Raw genomic sequence first — 18,359 nt, forward strand, 5'->3', positions numbered from 1 at the left:
TTGAAGCTTGCGAACAATCAACCAGGAGGGAGGGAACATGCCAGTCGGGCATGTGTCTCTGCCAGGGTCCTACTCGAGTGTAGGCTGAACTCCTGATACTCCAGGAGTGAAGTCAAACCACTGTGTTAGCAGCATCAAAGTGACTTCCTTGAGATGCAAGCCAGGGCAGTGTGTATGGAGTCCTGGGCTGCCCAGACAACAAGACCCCATTCTTGGCCTTGTTGATGTGGTCCAAAGGAAAGCAAAGCAATACATTTGGCACAAGCTTGGCTGCAGGAGTTGCCAGAAGGAAGCGTACAAGGCACCATCCAACCATGTTAGGGACTCCAGATTTGGAGAGGGTTTACTCCTTAGCCTGGTCCTTCTCCCAAATGTATCTCCTAGATGGGCTCCCTTCCCAGGTTGACAAGACCCCTCTAGGAGTGGATAGGAACCTAAGAAGAGCCTACTGGATCAGGCCAAACATCCTGATCTAGTCCAACATCCTGTTCTCATACTGTATTTTTTGATCCATAAGACACACTTTTTTCTTCCTAAAAAGGAAGGGGAAATGTCTGTGCGTCTTATGGAGTGAATGCGTTGTTCCTGGAGCCAAATTGCCCAGGGGCAAAAAGCAGATCATGCTTTTTTTTTTGAAAGAGGGAAGTGGGTGTTGAAACAAAGCCGCTGATTGTTTGCCAATCGGGGAGAGAGATAAGGGACGCTAGCGGAGGCTGCCTGGGAGTGGGGAGGTAAAAGCCCATGGATCCTCAGGATTTTTACATTGGGTCACCCCAAATTCACCATCAGATCACATAGCATGTCCATGGCTACAGCCTGCACCAAAAAAAATCACGCATCCACCGTTGCGTGGGGCCACAATGGCACAAGAACATGGTTACAAAGCACGGATCCACATGGATCCTCAGGATTTTTGCATTGGGTCACCGCAAATTCACCATCAGATCACATGTCTGTGGCCACAGCATGAACCACAAAAATCATATATCCACTGTTTCATTCAGAATATTTTTTTTCTTGTTTTCCTCCTCTAAAAACTATGTGTGTCTTATGGTCAGGTGTGTCTTATGGAGCGAAAAATACAGTAAGTGGCCAACCAGAAGCCTCTGGGAAGCCTGCAAGCTGGATCTGAGCACAAGATCCCTCTCCCCTCCTGTGGTTTCCAGCAGCCGGTATTCAGAAGCATTGCTGCCTTCTCCATGGATTGGTCTAATCCTCTTTTAAAGCCATCCAAGTTGGGGGCCGACACGGCTTCCTGTGGGAGTGAGTTCCACAGGTTAAACTACACACTCGGTGAATAAGCGCTTTCTTTTTTGTCTGTCGACATTCAGTTTCATAAGAAGTCCCAAAGTTGTAGTGTTCTGCGAGGGATATATAAACCTTGCATAGAAGCCAACTCCTAGGGGCCGAGGTCTCTTAACTCACTCCCTGAAATATTTCAGGGGGCCGCTCCCCCCCCCACCCCAAGTTCATGGGCATTGTCATTCAAAAGGTGTGTTTGCGCCCCATCATGTGATTGATTGGTTCTGTGACATAAATCAAAACAGCTTCAGCAGCTCTACTCTGGAACCAGCTCTGGATATGACCTCACTGACTTTGCAGAAAAGCAGAGACTTTACCTTGCCAACAAAGGTCCATATACAGTGGTACCTCGGGTTAAGTACTTAATTCGTTCCGGAGGTCTGTTCTTGACCTGAAACTGTTCTTAACCTGAAGCACCACTTTAGCTAATGGGGCCTCCTGCTGCTGCCAGAGCACAATTTCTGTTCTCATCCTGAAGCAAAGTTCTTAACCTGAGGTACTATTCCTGGGTTAGCGGAGTCTGTAACCTGAAGCGTATGTAACCCGAAATACCACTGTAGTTACAGCTTTGGTTTTCCCAGTAGTGATGTATGGAAGTGAGAGCTGGACCATAAAGAAGGCTGATCGCCGAAGAACTGATGCTTTTGAATTATGGTGCTGGAGGAGACTCTTGAGAGTCCCATGGACTGCAAGAAGATCAAACCTATCCATTCTGAAGGAAATCAGCCCTGAGTGCTCACTGGAAGGACAGATCCTGAAGCTGAGGCTCCAATACTTTGGCCACCTCATGAGAAGAGAAGACTCCCTGGAAAAGACCCTGATGTTGAGAAAGATGGAGGGCACAAGGGGAAAGGGACGACAGAGGACGAGATGGTTGGACAGGGTTCTCGAAGCTATGAACATGAGTTTGACCAAACTGCGGGAGGCAGTGGAAGACAGGAGTGCCTGGCGTGCTCTGGTCCATGGGGTCACGAAGAGTCGGACACGACTAAACAACAACAAGCTGCACAACCCTGTGAGGTAGGTTAAGCAGAGAGCGAGGGGCCAGCCCAACACTTCAGAGCCAAGGCCGGATTCGAACCCAAGTCTCGCAGGGGTGGCACTCTACCTACTACACCACACTGCCTTTATACAAAACGCACTTTTAATGGTTCCCACGCGCACCCCCTCTTCTCTCCGATTCCACCTCCCAGACCCAGCGAGAGTTAACCGCGCCGCCGCCTGGAGGAGGAGGGCCGCTGGGCGGCGCCCGAACCTCCCGGATCCCACCCGAAAGGAGGCGCCACCGCCGGCGCCAGCGCCGCCGCCTCGCCCTCTTCAAGTTGGCACTTTGAAAATGTCCCTGCCGTTTGCCCGGGAAAGCCGAGGTCGCCGGGGTCCCGCCTCGGCCTGCCTCCGGCCGGGGCTTCCCTTTGCGCCCAAGCCCCGCTAGAGCGCGCCGGATCCCGGCCCGGGAAAGCCGTTTCCCCCGCGCTGCTCGTGCTCCTGCTCCTCCATGCCCCGGCGCCAGCCATGCTTCTCCGGCTCCTGCTGCTCGCCCTGCTCGGCCTGGGCCGGGCGCCGCGGCCGGGAGGCGTCCCGACGGCTTGGGGAGCCTCGGAGCCGCGCGGCGCGCACGGGGACCCGCCGCTTGGAGGCGCCGAGGACGCGGGTGCGGAGGGAGACCCGTGGTGCCCGTACAAGGTGCTGAGCGAAGGCCCCGACGGCGGCGGCGGAGCCTCGGGGGCGCAGGGCGGGCGCCTGTGTTTCCGCAGCCGGGCGCGGGGCTTCCAGTGCGCGCCGCGGAGCTGCAAAGCGCACCGCTCGCCCGGGCGCGCCCTGCTGGCCAACGTGCTCCTCAACGGCAGCGTCCTCCTGCAGTGGGGCTGGCCTCCCCTGCTGGCCGAGGGGGAAGAAGACGGCGACGACGAGGGAGCCGAAGCTCCCACCTCCTCGGCCGAGGTCGGCCTGCTGCGCGGCTTCTCGCTCTCGTGCTCGTGGGAAGGCGCCTACACGCGTTTCCAGTGCGACCGCGTCCAGCTGGGCGCCGCTTGCCGCGACTACCTGCTGCAGGACGCGCACGGCAGCGTCCGCTACCGCCTCTGCTTGCAGCCCCTCTTCGCCGCTGCTGCCACCGCCAACGGCACCGATCCTGATTCTGCTCCTCCTCTCCGGTGGCCTCCGGAATGCGTGGAGTTCACCGTGGAGCCGGCCGGCATGCGGGAGATCGTGGTCGCCATGACGGCCGTCGGGGGCTCCATCTGCGTCATGCTCGTCTTCATCTGCCTCCTGGTCGCCTATCTCACCGAGAACCTCACGCCCCCCGCCGCGCCCGCCGCCAAGAGGGGAAACTGAGGCGGGTTAAGCCCCGAGGAGCGCGCAGTGAGACCCTGGCTGCCCTCGGGTGGACGGGGGAAGAGAGCCCCAGCGAGCATCCTTTGAGCGTGCGCATCTTGCCGAGGACGCACAGCTGTGATCCCTGCTCCGAATTACTTTATGTAATCACGGGAGTAAGCCATAATGGGGTGTAGCGTCGGAAGCCCACCCCCCTTTCACATTGGTTTCAAATCGGATGGGGGGCCTGTGTGTGGAGATTCTTGCATTGCAGGGGGTTGGACTAGATGACTCTGGGGTGCCTTCCAATTCTGCAATTCTAGTATTCTTTCAGGTTTGCTTGGCTATAAAGCCCCCCTTCCCGGGGATTGCTTTCTGAGTAAGCCTGCCCAGGAGGAAGGGGCTGTGCAGGTGGGATCCCGGTCACATTTACTTGGTAGCAAGTCTGGACTTTAACTGGCAAGCGGATCCAGTTGCAAATTAGGGCTGCAAAGGGTCTTGGCCTGATTGGGGGAAGCACTTCTTTTCAAAATCCTTTTAGCTCAGTTAAAAGGGTGCCTTCTTTGGATTAATGCCACACTTTAAAAAATAGATATATTTAGGTTAATTTATAATATTTCCCCTCTTCTCCCACATCTGGGAATGCTTCTTCCAACAAGAGACATGACATTCTTTCTTTCCCCTCCCCACCCCCCACTTTCACTGCTGGGCATATTTCCTGGGCATATTTATGCAAATTTAATTGGCTGACCATTTAATCAATGAAAACTCATAGGATGAATCGACATGGGGCCCTTCTAGATTACCTGTTTATGTTGCATTCATGTTGCATTCATCCTGATTTTTTTGTAGGGTGGTTAGACAATGCCTCAAAGGAAGCATTGCCCTTCCAGTGTGTTTTCACTGTTACTTTCCTTATTGCTAAAACTCCAGTCTTTAGGGGAAGCAGGTTTGCTGCGCAAGACCTCCCCACTATAATTGGCCAGGCGGTAGGTAGCTCAATGGTAGAGCATCTGCTTTGCATGCAGAAGGTCCCAGGTTCAATCCCCGACGTCTCCAGCAAGGGCTGGGAACGTCTCCTGTGTCTAAAACCCTGGGTCACTGCTGCTGGTTGGTGTTGCCATTACTGGGTTATATGGACCAAGAGTCAGCTTCCTGCATTTCTAGAACCTGAATTTGCTGGTATGTGATTGGACCCCGCTCAAAGAGAGCAACGGTCTGGAAGCACCCTAAGATTTGTGGTTATGAGGGTGATAGGGACGCGGGTGGCGCTGTGGGTTAAACTACAGAGCCCCTGTTGTTTGGTCCCTGCTCCTGCCAACCTAGCAGTTCGAAAGCACGTCAAAATGCAAGTAGATAAATAGGTACCACTCTGGCGGGAAGGTAAACGGTGTTTCCGTGCGCTGCTCTGGTTCGACAGAAGCGGCTTAGTCATGCTGGCCACATGACCCGGAAGCTGTACGCCGGCTCCCTCGGCCAATAAAGCGAGATGAGCGCCGCAACCCCAGAGACTGGACCTAATAGTCAGGGGTCCCTTTACCTTTACTATGAGGGTGATGGTAGACTGCACTGGACCTACCCATTCTGTTGGGGGGCAAGGAGAGAGGGAGGCTCCCTCCCCTACTTTATGAAACAGTAGTTCTGGTCCTCTCTGGCTAGAGACCTCTGGGGGAAGCCCTCACACAGTTGCCTAGGGCTCATCTCCACACCTGCACACATCATGTGACAACTGCACCATCAAGTGATGACTTGACTTGGATTTTTGGATTGTGGGTCAGTCACCACCTAATAGGAAGTCCACTTGCTCCAGGTTGCCCTGCTTTCAGTGGTGTGAGCTCCCCATTCACTGCCTTTTCTGGTTCTTTGAGAAATTTGCAGGTAAAGTCCCACATGCTCTGTTAACCCCTCACTGACTTCACTCACTTTGCCTGCCTACACAGTGTACAGATGTTGTATTTTAAAGAGGCATCCCCATTTTGGGGGGAGCAGCCCTTTTTGGTGAGAAGCGGTGCAAAATGCCTCCAGACTTGGAGATCCCAGGGATAGGGACCATGTCTGTGGGGCTGCTGGCTATTAGGAAAGAGACTAGTGTCTGCTCTGGGAGCAGGAGGGGAATAAGAGGGGAAGCTAGGACCAAGGGGAATCCCTTGGGTGGGTGAGCAGAAATATAAGGGCTAGCTGAAGATGATGCTGGGAACAGCTGTGATGGAACAAAGCAACCTCTGGCTGTGCATACATTTTTCCCCCTCCCCAAAGAATCCTGGGAACTGTAGTTTGTTATGGGTGCTGGGAATTGTAGTGCTGTGCAGGGTAAACTGCAGTTCCCAGGTTTCTTGGAGTGGGGTATGCTTCAAAGGCACTTTGTGTATGCAGCCTCTGTTTCTTCCCCATTCAGAAGTCTGTTCTGAATGTCAAAGCTCGGGTGGTGTAGGAAGTGCAGGAATAAATGCAAAGTGCCCCTGACCAAAGTGCTCTCCGAGCTAAGCAGCGGTTCCCTCCACCAGCTGGTTGGGGAAGTGGGGGAAGTTGGACACCTTCAGAAAAAGTATAGAAGCATTTCTCCATGGCACCTGGCCCCGTTGAAGCAAAGTAGGGTTGCCTCCATTGCATCAGCTTTAGCTTTGAGACACACCTGGACCGGTCCAGAATATGCATCTTCTCATCCATCATGTCTGGGACTTGTTAGCCTGCATCTGGACCGAAGATGGAACTGATGCCTCAAGTAAGGAGAACCAGGCACCTCTCTTCCCCAAGAGTTGAGCTGAATTCTTGAAGCAGAAAACCCCAGAACTCAAATGTGAGAATCTGCCGTCTGAATTTTTGAAGTTTTGAAAATGCAGTGTTTCAAAAAAACGATCTTGAAGTAACTTTTTCTATTCTGTCATAATCCCACACCTGCTTAAACAGGGGACAGCGTGTAGCAATGAGCACATCTGCGGGTGGCTCTAGGTATGTCCCCAAACCTTTGACCTTCAGCACAAAGTAGTACATTCTTTTAAAAAAGAAGGGGGGAAAGTGGTTTTCAGGTTTTATATATGGGGGGAAAATGAATTTGAAGTCATTCGTTTCAAATTGTTGTCAAACATCGTTCCGTGTCTAACTGTTCTCAAATAACTTTAGAGGGAGATGGAGGCTTCCTTGAAACTAGAGTTTCCCAGAGATGAAATTCAGGTTTCAAAAGGATTTTAGAAGCATATATGAGTTAGACTAAGGGTGGCTAAGATGATGACTTCTGTATGTCCCTGAGTTTTAGCTTGCATCATCTGCTGGCTTGGGCCCTCCGGGTGTCGCTAAACTACAGTTCCCACCATCCCTGGCTATTGACCATGCTTGCAGGGACTGACGGGAGTTGTAGCCCAACATCAGTCAGAGGGCACCAGGTTGACTGTCCCTGAGGTCAGACTTTGCATTAAAGCAGATGTGGGGAACTTGTGGCCCTACAGACATTGCTGGACTAAAGCTCCCATCCTTCCTTGCAAGTGTGGCCATAGCCAGGAAAGATGGGAGTTGTAGTTCAGAGACACCTGGCGAGCCAGAGGTTTCCCACACCTGCTTAGAATAAGATTGGTCAACAGTTCTGTTGCTCTGTTTGCTGAATTTTCTCTGGCTTGGTTTCAAGGGAGGAAAAACTTTCATCTCGCTCAGGTGCTTAGATACCGTTTTCTGTTTCTGTGATGGGAAAAGGTAACACAGTGGTGAAATGGGGGGCATAGATGCTCATTTGATCAGACTTCCTTGTTTGGGTAGCAGTAATGTGTGTGACGCGGGTGGCGCTGTGGGTTAAACCACAGAGCCTAGGGCTTGCTGATCAGACGGTTGGTAGTTCGAATCCCCGCAACGGGGTGAGCTCCCGTTAATTGGTCCCAGCTCCTGCCAACCTAGCAGTTCGAAAGCACGTCACAGTGCAAGTAGATAAATAGGTACCGCTCCGGCGGGAAGGTAAACGGTGTTTCCGTGCGCTGCTCTGGTTCACCAGAAGCGACTTAGTCATGCTGGCCACATGACCCAGAAGCTGTACACCGGCTCCCTCGGCCAATAAAGCGAGATGAGCGCCGCAACCCTAGAGTCGGTCACGACTGGACCTAATGGTCAGGGGTCCCTTTACCTTTACCTTTAACATGTGTGAATTTTCTGCCAGTTCTAGTTGAAAGTCCTGCATCGCCGGGGGTTGGACTAGATGTCCTTCGGTGTCTCTTCCAGCGCTACTCTTCTATTAAATGGTCGCTCTAGGGCAAGGATAGGAAATCTGTGGCCCTCCAGATATTGTTGGACTAGCGCCGCACACCAGCCGATGTGTTTTTTTATCTATCTACCATAAGGTCCTTCTGCAGGTCACAACAATACGAAAATACAGTATTAAAATCAGTTAAAACAATTGGTAATTGGAAGAACAGGGTTGGCCCTAGAAATCTCTATCGGGCCAAGTTGGGGGACCTCCCAGGTATGCGCCACCAGTGAAAAAGCCCTCCTCCTGTGCCCGCTTTCAACTAAGCATCAGGCCATGGCGATAAATAACTGGACTCCATTAGTAGTGCCCTTACCAGGCAGTGAAGAAGAAGGTGATTCTTCAGGTAATCAGCTCCAGAGTTATTTGGGGCTTTGTTCGCAAGGAGCAGACCCCTAAAACTGGTTTGGTGGCTACATAGGTGTGGACCCTGACTTGGTTCCCATTGGGATAGCTCAGTCGGTGGAGCACGAGGTTGTGGGTTCGGTTCCCCGTCCTTGTCTGGCCTTGAGGAGGAAGGGCAGGGCTCATTTAAAGGCCCCGGAGTCTGAAAGGTGGAAACATGAAGTGTAGTGGATGCTGGCCCTTTGGGGCAAATGAGGCAGTGCCCTACTAACCCCTGGCTGCCCTCCGCCAGGCCGTTCCCACCTCCCTGCCTTCTTACAATCAGTCCCTGGCTAGTGGCCTTCCTCTTACCCCTTGTAAAACTCACCAGGGAGGAAGATGGGGTCAAAACTTGCCTGCCATTGCCTTTGGCTCCCCCTACTGTTGGCCTCCTACTGTTCAGCCCGACGGGACACCAGTCACCGGAGTGAGGAGAACCTTTAATAAGCATGATGTAAAATTGACTTCAGTGGGTGATTTCCCCTGTCACCAATGCACCGAAGCTGTCCTTTGGCAAAGGCACCTCCCATCACTGTGGTCCACTAACTGTTGTCAACTGTTTGGCCATCTGGCTCTCAGTCCTTCTCGCTTGCCGCTTCTGTAACACCCCAGTTGTCGCCATGCTTTGGTATTAACTATCTTGTGCCTTAAGTGTCCCCTCTCCCTTTGTGCTCTCTACACACACACACACACACACACACACACACACACCGCTGGTTTCCACTCCATCAGTTTTATGGGATAACAAATACTTTGCTGTTGTCTCTTTTACAGTAGCTGTAAAGGCATTTTAGTTAACGAGCTGTTAAATTACTTTTAATTGGTTTAATTTGGTTTGTTGGTGATTTCCCCCACCACCACAAAAAAAAAAGCAATTGCCAGATCTCATCGTAGGAGATCCGTTTGAGGATCTTTGAATGGTAGTTGTGGTTTTCTCTTTTTTTGGTTAACACAATTAAGCTGTGTCTAGTCGTTCAGCATTTCTACAGCAATACCAATGTGTGTAGATTGTTTTAAAAACCGTTTCTGCTAGTTCCCCCCATGTAAACAGATGGGAGCTGTGCCCCATAGAGAATAACTAGCCCAAGGCTATATGCCGTGTTCCCAGCTGATTTCTTTTGTCATTTTTTTAAATAAAAAAACAACACATTATTATGAATGCTTTTGGGAGCAAACACGCAAAGTGGCTTACACACAATTAACACATGTATTAAAAATCAGTTTCTGGGTCCTATCTCTTTGTCACCGTGTGGTGTGACCAAGAAATGGAATTCAGGGTGGAGCTATGCAAATAAGGAGCGGGCTCGATTCTCAGTAGCTCCCATTACCTTCTGTCAGGAGCAAATAAAAGTTAATAAAAACAAGTATATGTCTCAGTGCGTTGTTTCTTGCATGAAGATCAGGTCTGTGTTGATTTATACATCCAAGCTTTAAAGCAGCATTACGCCTCTGCCCGCAAAGCACCCTGGGAACTGTAGTTAGTTAAAGGTGCTGAACGTTGCTAGGAGAACCCTATTCCTCCCCCAGCACTACCATTTCCAAGGTTCCTTGGGAAGAGCGGTTGCCTGTTAAACGCCCCCGGGAATGGTAGCACTGGGAGGGGAATAGGGGTCTCCTAACAACTCTAAGCACCCTTAACGAACTACAGCTCCCAGGATTCTTTGGGAGGAAGCCAGGACTGTTTAAAAGGGCATGGTGATGTTTTAAATGGGTAGTACATGTGGGGACACTGGTGGCGCTGTGGGTTAAACCACAGAGCCTAGGGCTTGCCGATCAGAAGGTCGGCGGTTCGAATCCCCGTGACGGGGTGAGCTCCCGTTGCTCGGTCCCTGCTCCTGTCAACCTAGCAGTTCGAAAGCATGTCAAAGTGCAAGTAGATAAATAGGTACCGCTCCAGCGGGAAGGTAAACGCTGCTGTGGTTCGCCAGAAGCGGCTTAGTGATGCTGGCCACATGACCTGGAAGCTGTACACCGGCTCCCTTGGCCAATAAAGCAAGATGAGTGCTGCAACCCCAAACCTAATGGTCAGGGGTCCCTTTACCTTTACTTACATGTGGGGCCTACTGGAGAGATGTTTGGCTCTCTTTTTCAGGTACAGTTGCTTGCAAGGCTAAGACAAGCACAGAAGCAGTAGCCAATCAGATACTATGTGGGTTTGCCCAATACATAGTAGAGGCTGGACCATTTAAGCTGAGCGGGGCACTGCCTCACCAACCTCAGCCAGCACCCACCTGCCTGCCTTCTGACATCCAGGCCAGAGAGTGGAGGCACTCTTCCTTAGTCTCAATGCTGCCCTTGTGAAACACACCAGGGAGGAGGATGGGGACAGAACTAGAATAAATTGGAGCTGCCTGTCATTGTCTCTGGCGCCACCTACTGTTGGGCTCCCTGCTTTCCACCCTATCGGTTCCAAGAGGCACCAGCCACCACTGCCAATACAGGATCAGAATGCCTCCTTTTCATTGCAAACTTTTGCCCCTGCTCTTCCCACTATCAAAAGAGTCCACTGGAAGCTGTCTTCCTTGTTCCAAAGAACCAAATGACACAGACCTCCTTGGATTACAGCCCTTCGTTTTGCAGGTGTGGACAGGTGCAGAATCACATGACTGAATTCTCCCATGTGCACCTCTGCACGTGGAAAGCTAGCAGTCAAGGAAAAGGGCTGGATCTAATGCTTTACCCTGCCAGACTAAATTTCAAGATGCAGGGAAGTTTGTTTGTTTAAAATGGAGCATTGCAATAACAGGGGTCAGCAAACTTTTTCAGCGAGGGGCCGGTCCACTGTCCCTCAGACCTTGTGGGGGGCCGGACTATATTTCAACGAATTTCTATGCTCCATAAATAACCCAGAGAGGCATTTTAAATAAAAGGACACATTCTACTCATGTAAAAACCTGCTGATTCCCGGACCGCCGCAGGCTGGATTTAGAAGGTGATTGGGCTGGATCCGGCCACCGGGCTTTAGTTTGCCTACCCATGCAATAAAGGTTTCCTCAGGTGAAATTGGAATCTGTACAATAAAAGCAATTTGCAAAGAAATACATTTGCCGATGAGCCTCGGATCACCTTGGTACTGGTGTTTAAGAAGTTGCCAGCGTGGCGGAACCTGGTGTGTAAGAAAGTGGAGGAAAATAAATGTCAGAAACATTTATGTGGTTCTAAGCTACCAAATTGGGCAGATCAATGCCAGTGGGATTGTGAAAAGGGTATCCCATTGAGTTTTTCTCGCTGTCCATTTGCTGCTGCCGCCTTGAGCTGGCGGTGGATATAAATAGTGACTCTTCCCTTCCCCGCCTCCCTGCCTGGTAGGTTTGGCAGATGGTGTCGCATGTGACAGGGGACCCAGCTGAACAGATGGTTCTGTGAAGAGCTTATATCCTGTGCCATGCTGGCCGCCGGAATCCACACAAAACAGCGCATCTGCCTTCTGAGGAAATCCTGGGTTGCCCAAACCCTTCTCTCCCGGCTCCCACCCTCAGACAAAAGCCTTCGGCTCTCAGTGTGGGAGGTTATGGGGTTACACAGCTCCAAAGGCCAAATCCACGCCATAGATTCAAAGCACTCTTAAACGGTCATGGCTTCCCCCAAAGGATTCTGGGAGCTGTGGTTAGCGGTGCCAAGAGTTGTTAGGAGACCCTTACAAGAGCAATAATTGGGAATATTGTAAGTATCTGTGTAAGCCTCTAAACAACGATCTAGACTGTTTCAGTGTTTTTTATGTTCAGATGGGCAAGGGTTTTGTTTTAAAACAACTGAGCCTATAGCAGATAGATGAGGAATTGGAAGTTCTAGCCCCCCCTTGTGTTTTTATTGTATATAGATAAAAGTATTGGTTTGGTTTTTTAAAAAAGGGAAAAGATATTAAGTCTTGTATGTTTCTCTATAAACCTTAATAAAATCTATTTCAAAATAAATAAATGAAACAACTGACCCCACGCTAAGTTTGTGTGTGGAGGTTTAACACACACAGCCCCCCCCCAAAAAAAACTCAGAAGGTATCACAACCTCTGCACAGGTGAATCAGACTCTATTCACCTCTCCTCCCCACTCTCTCCTTTTACAAAGGACATTAATATCCCTAAAAGCAATCCCCTGCCCTTCCCACGCCCTGGAAATTGCAGCTCTTAAGAAAATGCAGCCAGGGCAATTCTTTATCAACCCTCAGATTTGTTCTGGCCTATCGGGGCGACTTAAAATAACTCCCTCTCCTTCTTTTCAAAGGGATAAGAAGAGGCGCCAAGATCAATATGACCGACCTTGAGCTTAAAAACGGGAGGCAGGAGAACGATCCATTTAGGATGCAGCAGTTTCCTTCCTCCTTTTAAATGGGGGTAATTTGATTTATTGGCAAGATAACACTGCAGAGGCTTGGAAACAGAGCACTGGGGAGAAGGGGGATGGTGACGGCAGGTTGTGCTCAATGGACAGTGTTTTTATTTAGGGGAGAAGGAGGGGAAACACCTGAGTTGAATCAGCAATAAATAAAGCTGGCAGTAGCCAGACTTCAGGCTAGTGATTACTTGCATTTCTGTCTCCCATCCTTCCACCGAGGATATCAGGGCAGAGCACAAGGCTAGCTCTCCTTTTTATCCTCTCAAACAACCTTGCAAGGTAGGTTGGACTGAGAGAGTGAGGCTCATTTACAAGGTCACTCCTTTAGCTTTGTGGCCTAGTGGAGATTTGAATGCAGGCTCTCCTAGTCTGGCAGTCTAACCACTGCATATACACTGGCGTTTGTTGTGTTGTGGGGTCCTCTTTGGCTTGGGGAATACAGTGGTACCTCAGGTTAAGTACTTAATTCGTTCCGGAGGTCTGTTCTTAGCCTGAAACTGTTCTTAACCTGAAGCACCACTTTAGCTAATGGGGCCTCCTGCTGCCTCCGCGCCGCTGGAGCACGATTTCCGTTCTCATCCTGAAGCAAAGTTCTTAACCCGAGGTACTATTTCTGGGTTAGCGGAGCCTGTAACCTGAAGCGTCTGTAACCCTAGGTACCACTGTAAAGGATTCGACCAAAAGAGACACGTCGAGGGCAGTAAAGAGCCAAATAGAGCCTCCAGGCTCAGGGGCAATGTACCATAAAATGACAGCCATTGTGGCGCACACAATAGGGAAAAAGCACCAAGGCAAAAGCCAGCTCCAGATGGCTGGAATGCAAAACAGGATGTTGTGTTTTGCAGATGTACTGTTGGAGAAAAGGTGGAGCCTATTCTCTGTACTGAGCACCGGATGTTAGCTCAGTGTGTCATCTGACCTGTGCTGGAAGTACAGGGGAGGAGTTGTGACTCTTCTAATGGAGACTGAAGGGAACAGTCACATTTCTCTGTACTGTTGAGTGACAGGAATAAAACATGTAGAAAGGACTCCTGTCTGTCTTTCTTCCCCTCCCTGGGGGAGTGCAGGGAGGGAGAGAAGGAGGAGGGTGTGTCCTGCTCACGTTTGAGGAGGATCGCCGGTTTGTTTACCTAGCCTGCCGGAGGTCGCAGACGGACGGTAAACACAGTATCTCGCTCAATTGCCTCGGGGGAGGCCAGGTACCTCTGCCTGTGAGCTGAAGATACTAACAGGTACCACTGTAAAGGATTCGACCAAAAGAGACACGTCGAGGGCAGTAAAGAGCCAAATAGAGCCTCCAGGCTCAAGGGCAATGTACCATAAAATGACAGCCATTGTGGCGCACACAATAGGGGACGGATGTTTCCTCCCAGTCTTGCTTGCTGGAAATGTATTTCTGGCCACAGTGGAGAACCTTTGGCCTGTTCCAGCTGGGCCCTTCTTATGAGGCTACCCCGAACCAGTCCCAAACACTGCAGCCTTTCTTCACTGGGGAGTGCCTTCCACCCCTTGATCATTGGGGTTGCACCTTTCTAAACCTTCTCCAACTCTAATGTAGCCTGTTTGATATGAGGCTATCAGAACTGTACGCAGCATTCCCTATGTGTTCGCGCCATAGATTTTATAGAATCCATATACTTGTAGCGTTGGAAGGGACCCAAAGGGTCGTGTTCTGTAATTTCAGGTTGTCTAGTCCAACCCCCTCATAATCCTCTTTTCGAACCATCCAGGTTGGTTGGCGTTCACTGCCTATTGTGGCAGGGAGTTCCATAGTTTGTGCTGCGTGAACAAGGGATTTCTTTTATTGGTCCTGAATTTTCTAACTTTCTGTTTCGTGGGATGTACATGAAGTCTAGTGTTATGAGGGAGGGGGTGGGCTGCCCTCCCCCAGTCCAGAGGGTCTAAAGATGTAAAGACAAGGACAGCTGCTGTGGGCAGAGTGAGGACCTCCTAGCTCAGCATCACCACAGTTGTGGGTTTCAGGCAGGGGGGGGTTCATCTGATACCCCCACCCACCCAGGGCTTTTCTTTTTTTATATATATAAATTTTTATTAGTTTTTTTAACATACCACTTTCAACAGTAATTAAACATACTTTTACATCTTATTCAATTTTTTTGACTTCCATCAGTCCTGTCTGAAAATTTTCCAATCTAATCTCTTAGTATGCATTTCTTATTTTCCCTATTACATTTCAAACTCATAACCAATATCTCTGTCTTTTTCTACTTTGTAACATTTCATATATTTCTCCTTACAAAACTTCTTGTAGTCCTACTAGCGTAATTTGTGGATTACAGTTGCTCTTCAAATAATTCATATACTTCTTCCAATCTTCTGTAAATCTCTGGTCCCGCAGGTTTCGAATCCTTCCTGTCATTTTGTCCAATTCTGCATAGTCCATTAATTTCGTCTGCCATTCTTCTTTCGTCGGAATTTCTTCTTGCTTCCATTTTCTGGGCTAACAGTACTCTTGCCGCTGTGGTTGCATATAAGAACAATTTAACACCTCCCACCCAGGGCTTTTCACAGTGTTGTGGGGCAGCCCCCTGCCCCACTTTTAGGATGAAGCTGGCAGCCCCTACTGGGGATGGTCAACAAAGAGGATTTGTATAATCTTTTCTCATGGGGGGCAGGGGTTTGGCTTCCTTATATACCTCCCTGTATCTGAGACCAATTTCTATGGCCAGATCAGTCCACAAGAGAGACATGTTGACTTTTGCAGACTCCTCTCCCCTCTGCCAACAGCATCTGGGTCCAGAAGACTTCAGGCCGGTCCTTCCGTCAAGTCAGGCAGTCAAGAAGAGAGAGGACGGAACCTCTTCTTCGCTGCACACGAAGAAATGCATTCGTTCACACCCCTGGACACAATCAGAGGCATTTCAGATAATAGAGGGCTATATTTGGAACAGACAGGCACGTGTGTGCGGCAGGAATAGAATGTGGTGATCACACCACTTCTCTTCCCCAAAGGGCTGTAAATAGAGGTGGCACCTTGTCCCCAGGCCAGGGAGAGGAAAGTGGAAGCATAAACACAGGAATGGGGGCAGAAGGTTCAGAATCAATGGTAGGTTTCCCCATTTCTCCCAGCCCTTCCTGGAGACACCAGGGATTGAACCTGTGACCCTCTGCATGCAAAGCAGATGATCTGCCACCGAGCTACTGCCCTTCCCTTCAGCCAAAGGAAGGTAGAAGGCTACCTTATACCAAGCCAGGTCGCTGGTCCATCTAGATTAGTATTGTCTACTCTGACTGGCAAGGGATGCGGGAAGGTAAACAGCGTTTCCGTGGGCTGCTCTGGTTCGCCAGAAGCGGCTTAGTCATGCTGGCCACATGACCTGGAAGCTGTACACCAGCTCCCTCTGCCAATAAAGCAAGATGAGCGCCGCAAACCCAGAGTCGGTCACGACTGGACCTAATGGTCAGGGGTCCCTTTACTACTACTACTACTACTACTACTACTACTGTGTTTTGCTCCAAGGACTGCAAAGTGGCACAAAATGTTTTTCCCCTTTTCTGTTTCATCCTCACAAGAACCCTGTGAGGTAGGCTGCTCTGAGATACTATGGCTGCATACACTGCCTTTAAGCATATTTGAAGCACATCTCCCACCACCAAAGAATTCTAGGCTACCACACTGCCGGATGAACAATAACAACAAAAACTTAGAAGGTACAGTCGGTTGCAGAATTCAAAAGGATCGCTGCCCTTTCCTATCATGTTCTAGGCTGGATTCTGCAGGGGGGCTTTTTGGATAAATGTAGCGGAAGTACAGGCTAATTCTCAGAAAGCAGGACCATGGTCAGCTCACTGTGAAGCAAGATACACATCCTAGCAGGACGCAAGGCTCCCCAAAAGCAGCCAGTGTGGAATGTTGCAGCAGCAATCATCTGGAGCGGATGGAGAGCTTCAGCCAGTGCTGGGAATCCTTTCTTTCATTCTGCGAGCCCCATGAGCCACCTACCAGGGGCCACAGTCGCCTAGTGAGCAGAGCCAGAGCCAAAAGTGGACAGAGCAATGAACATAAACTTTAGCTTTGTGTGGCAGGCTAGTTTCCACACACCCCTTTATCCAGGCATCATCTGAGCCCTTCTTTGTGAGCCTCCTTCACCAGAGGTCCAGGTGGCGGCATCACAAGAGCAGGGCCTTTTCTGCGGTGGCTCCTTGCTTGTGGAATGCTCTCTCCAAGGAGGCTCGCCTGGCGCCTTCGTTACATATCTTTAGGTGCCAGGCAAAAACCATACTTCTTCTCCCAGGCCTTTGGCTGATTAAACAACCTATGGCTCATTGAACTGCTGGGCGGGTATTGTTTTTGTTTGTTACTATGGCATGTGCTGTTGTCGTGTTGTAAGCCGCCCTGTGAACCTAGGATGAAGGGTGGTATAGAAATTTTAAAAATAAAATAAAATAGCGGCATTTTCAGATTTCAAGTGAATATTTCAGCCAGGCAAAAACAGGGTATGAAGCAAGAGTGGTGAGGGGCGTGGCCTGGAGAGAAGGGGCGTGGCCTGGAGAGAGCACCGAGGGTCAGATAGATAAACCTGGAGGCTCACTAGTTGGCATTTGAATCTCTGCTCTCTGTTAAGGAGACTGTTGGGGCTTAAAGGGAACCCTTTTCTGCAAGCCCTGGTTGAGTCCAGAAGGCTCCTACTGGTGAACCTTTCCCAAGAAACCCTAATTTAAAAGGCTTTGCTATAGTTTCCCAGTGCTAAAGAAAATGCACTTTGCACCAGCTCAGGAACACTTTGATCTTTCCTTGCTTCCAGTGTTCTGTACAGCCCAGCGCTGGGAAATGGATGCAAGGGGGCTGCTGAGCCATAGGAAGTCCTGGCACATGTTAAGGCCACAGAGGTGGGGTTTCCCCCTCTCCTTTCTTCTCTAAGTCATGCTTTTTTGCATTCCGTTTCATCCTTCTCTCTCCTCTGTTGCTATAAAAGGCTTCACCTGCAATCAGTGACTCAGCAGAAACGAGCCCTGCATGCTAAACACCCAACAGCCTGATCTGGGAAGCCAAACCTGCCACCTGGAGCACCCGTCAACACGCAAAACAGGGAAAGGAAGATGAAGCTGGGTGTACACAATCATTCCCCCCACCCCACCCCATCAATCTGAACTGACTCAGCACATACATATATATAGGTAAACATGATGGATTGGGGAAGGGCCATAGCTAAGTGGTTAGAGCATCTGCTTTGGGTGCAGAAGGTCCCAAGATCAATCCCTGGCTTCTCCAGGTAGGTCTGGGAGTGGCTCCTTGTCTGAAAACCCTGGGGAGCTGCTTCCAGTCAGAGTAAGGTAAAGGTAAGGGGACCCCTGACCATTAGGTCCAGTCGCAGATGACTCTGGGGTTGCGGCACTCATTTCACTTTACTGGCTGAGGGAGCCGGCGTACAGCTTCCGGGTCATGTGGCCAGCGTGACTAAGCTGCTTCTGGCGAAGCAGAGCAGCGCACGGAAACGCCGTTTACCTTCCTGCCACAGCAGTATCTATTTATCTACTTGCACTTTGACGTGCTTTCGAGCTGCTAGGTTGGCAGGAGCAGGGACTGAACAACGGGAGCTCACCCCGTTGCAGGGATTTGAACCACCAACTTTCTGATCGGTTTAACCCACAGTGCCACCCGCGTCTCTAGTAGTAGTAGTAGTAAATGCAATGACTAAGAAGCTAGGGTAGCTTAGTTGGTAGAGCATGAGACTCTTAATCTCAGAGTTGTGGTTTCGAGCCCCATGTTGGGCAAAAAGATTCCTGCATTGCAGGGGGTTGGACTAGATGACCCTCGTGGTCCGTTCCAACTCGATGATTC

The 18,359-nt window shown here is 50.2% G+C and overlaps 1 protein-coding gene across 1 annotated transcript in view; it reads left to right on the forward strand.

Annotated features, from left to right (window-relative positions):
* Positions 1-2,330: 2,330 nt before the first annotated feature.
* Positions 2,331-18,359, forward strand: part of FNDC10 (fibronectin type III domain containing 10) — a 367,304-nt gene continuing 351,275 nt past the window's right edge. Inside the window, exon 1 of the mRNA XM_081016275.1 lies at positions 2,331-4,911. Within this exon, the coding sequence (XP_080872401.1) occupies positions 2,815-3,636 (822 nt within the window). The 5' untranslated portion in view covers positions 2,331-2,814 and the 3' untranslated portion in view covers positions 3,637-4,911. The remainder of the gene's footprint in view (positions 4,912-18,359) is intronic.

The sequence above is a fragment of the Podarcis pityusensis genome (assembly GCF_964106645.2).
Source record: "Podarcis pityusensis genome assembly, chromosome: 8".
Classification (NCBI taxonomy): domain Eukaryota; kingdom Metazoa; phylum Chordata; class Lepidosauria; order Squamata; family Lacertidae; genus Podarcis; species Podarcis pityusensis.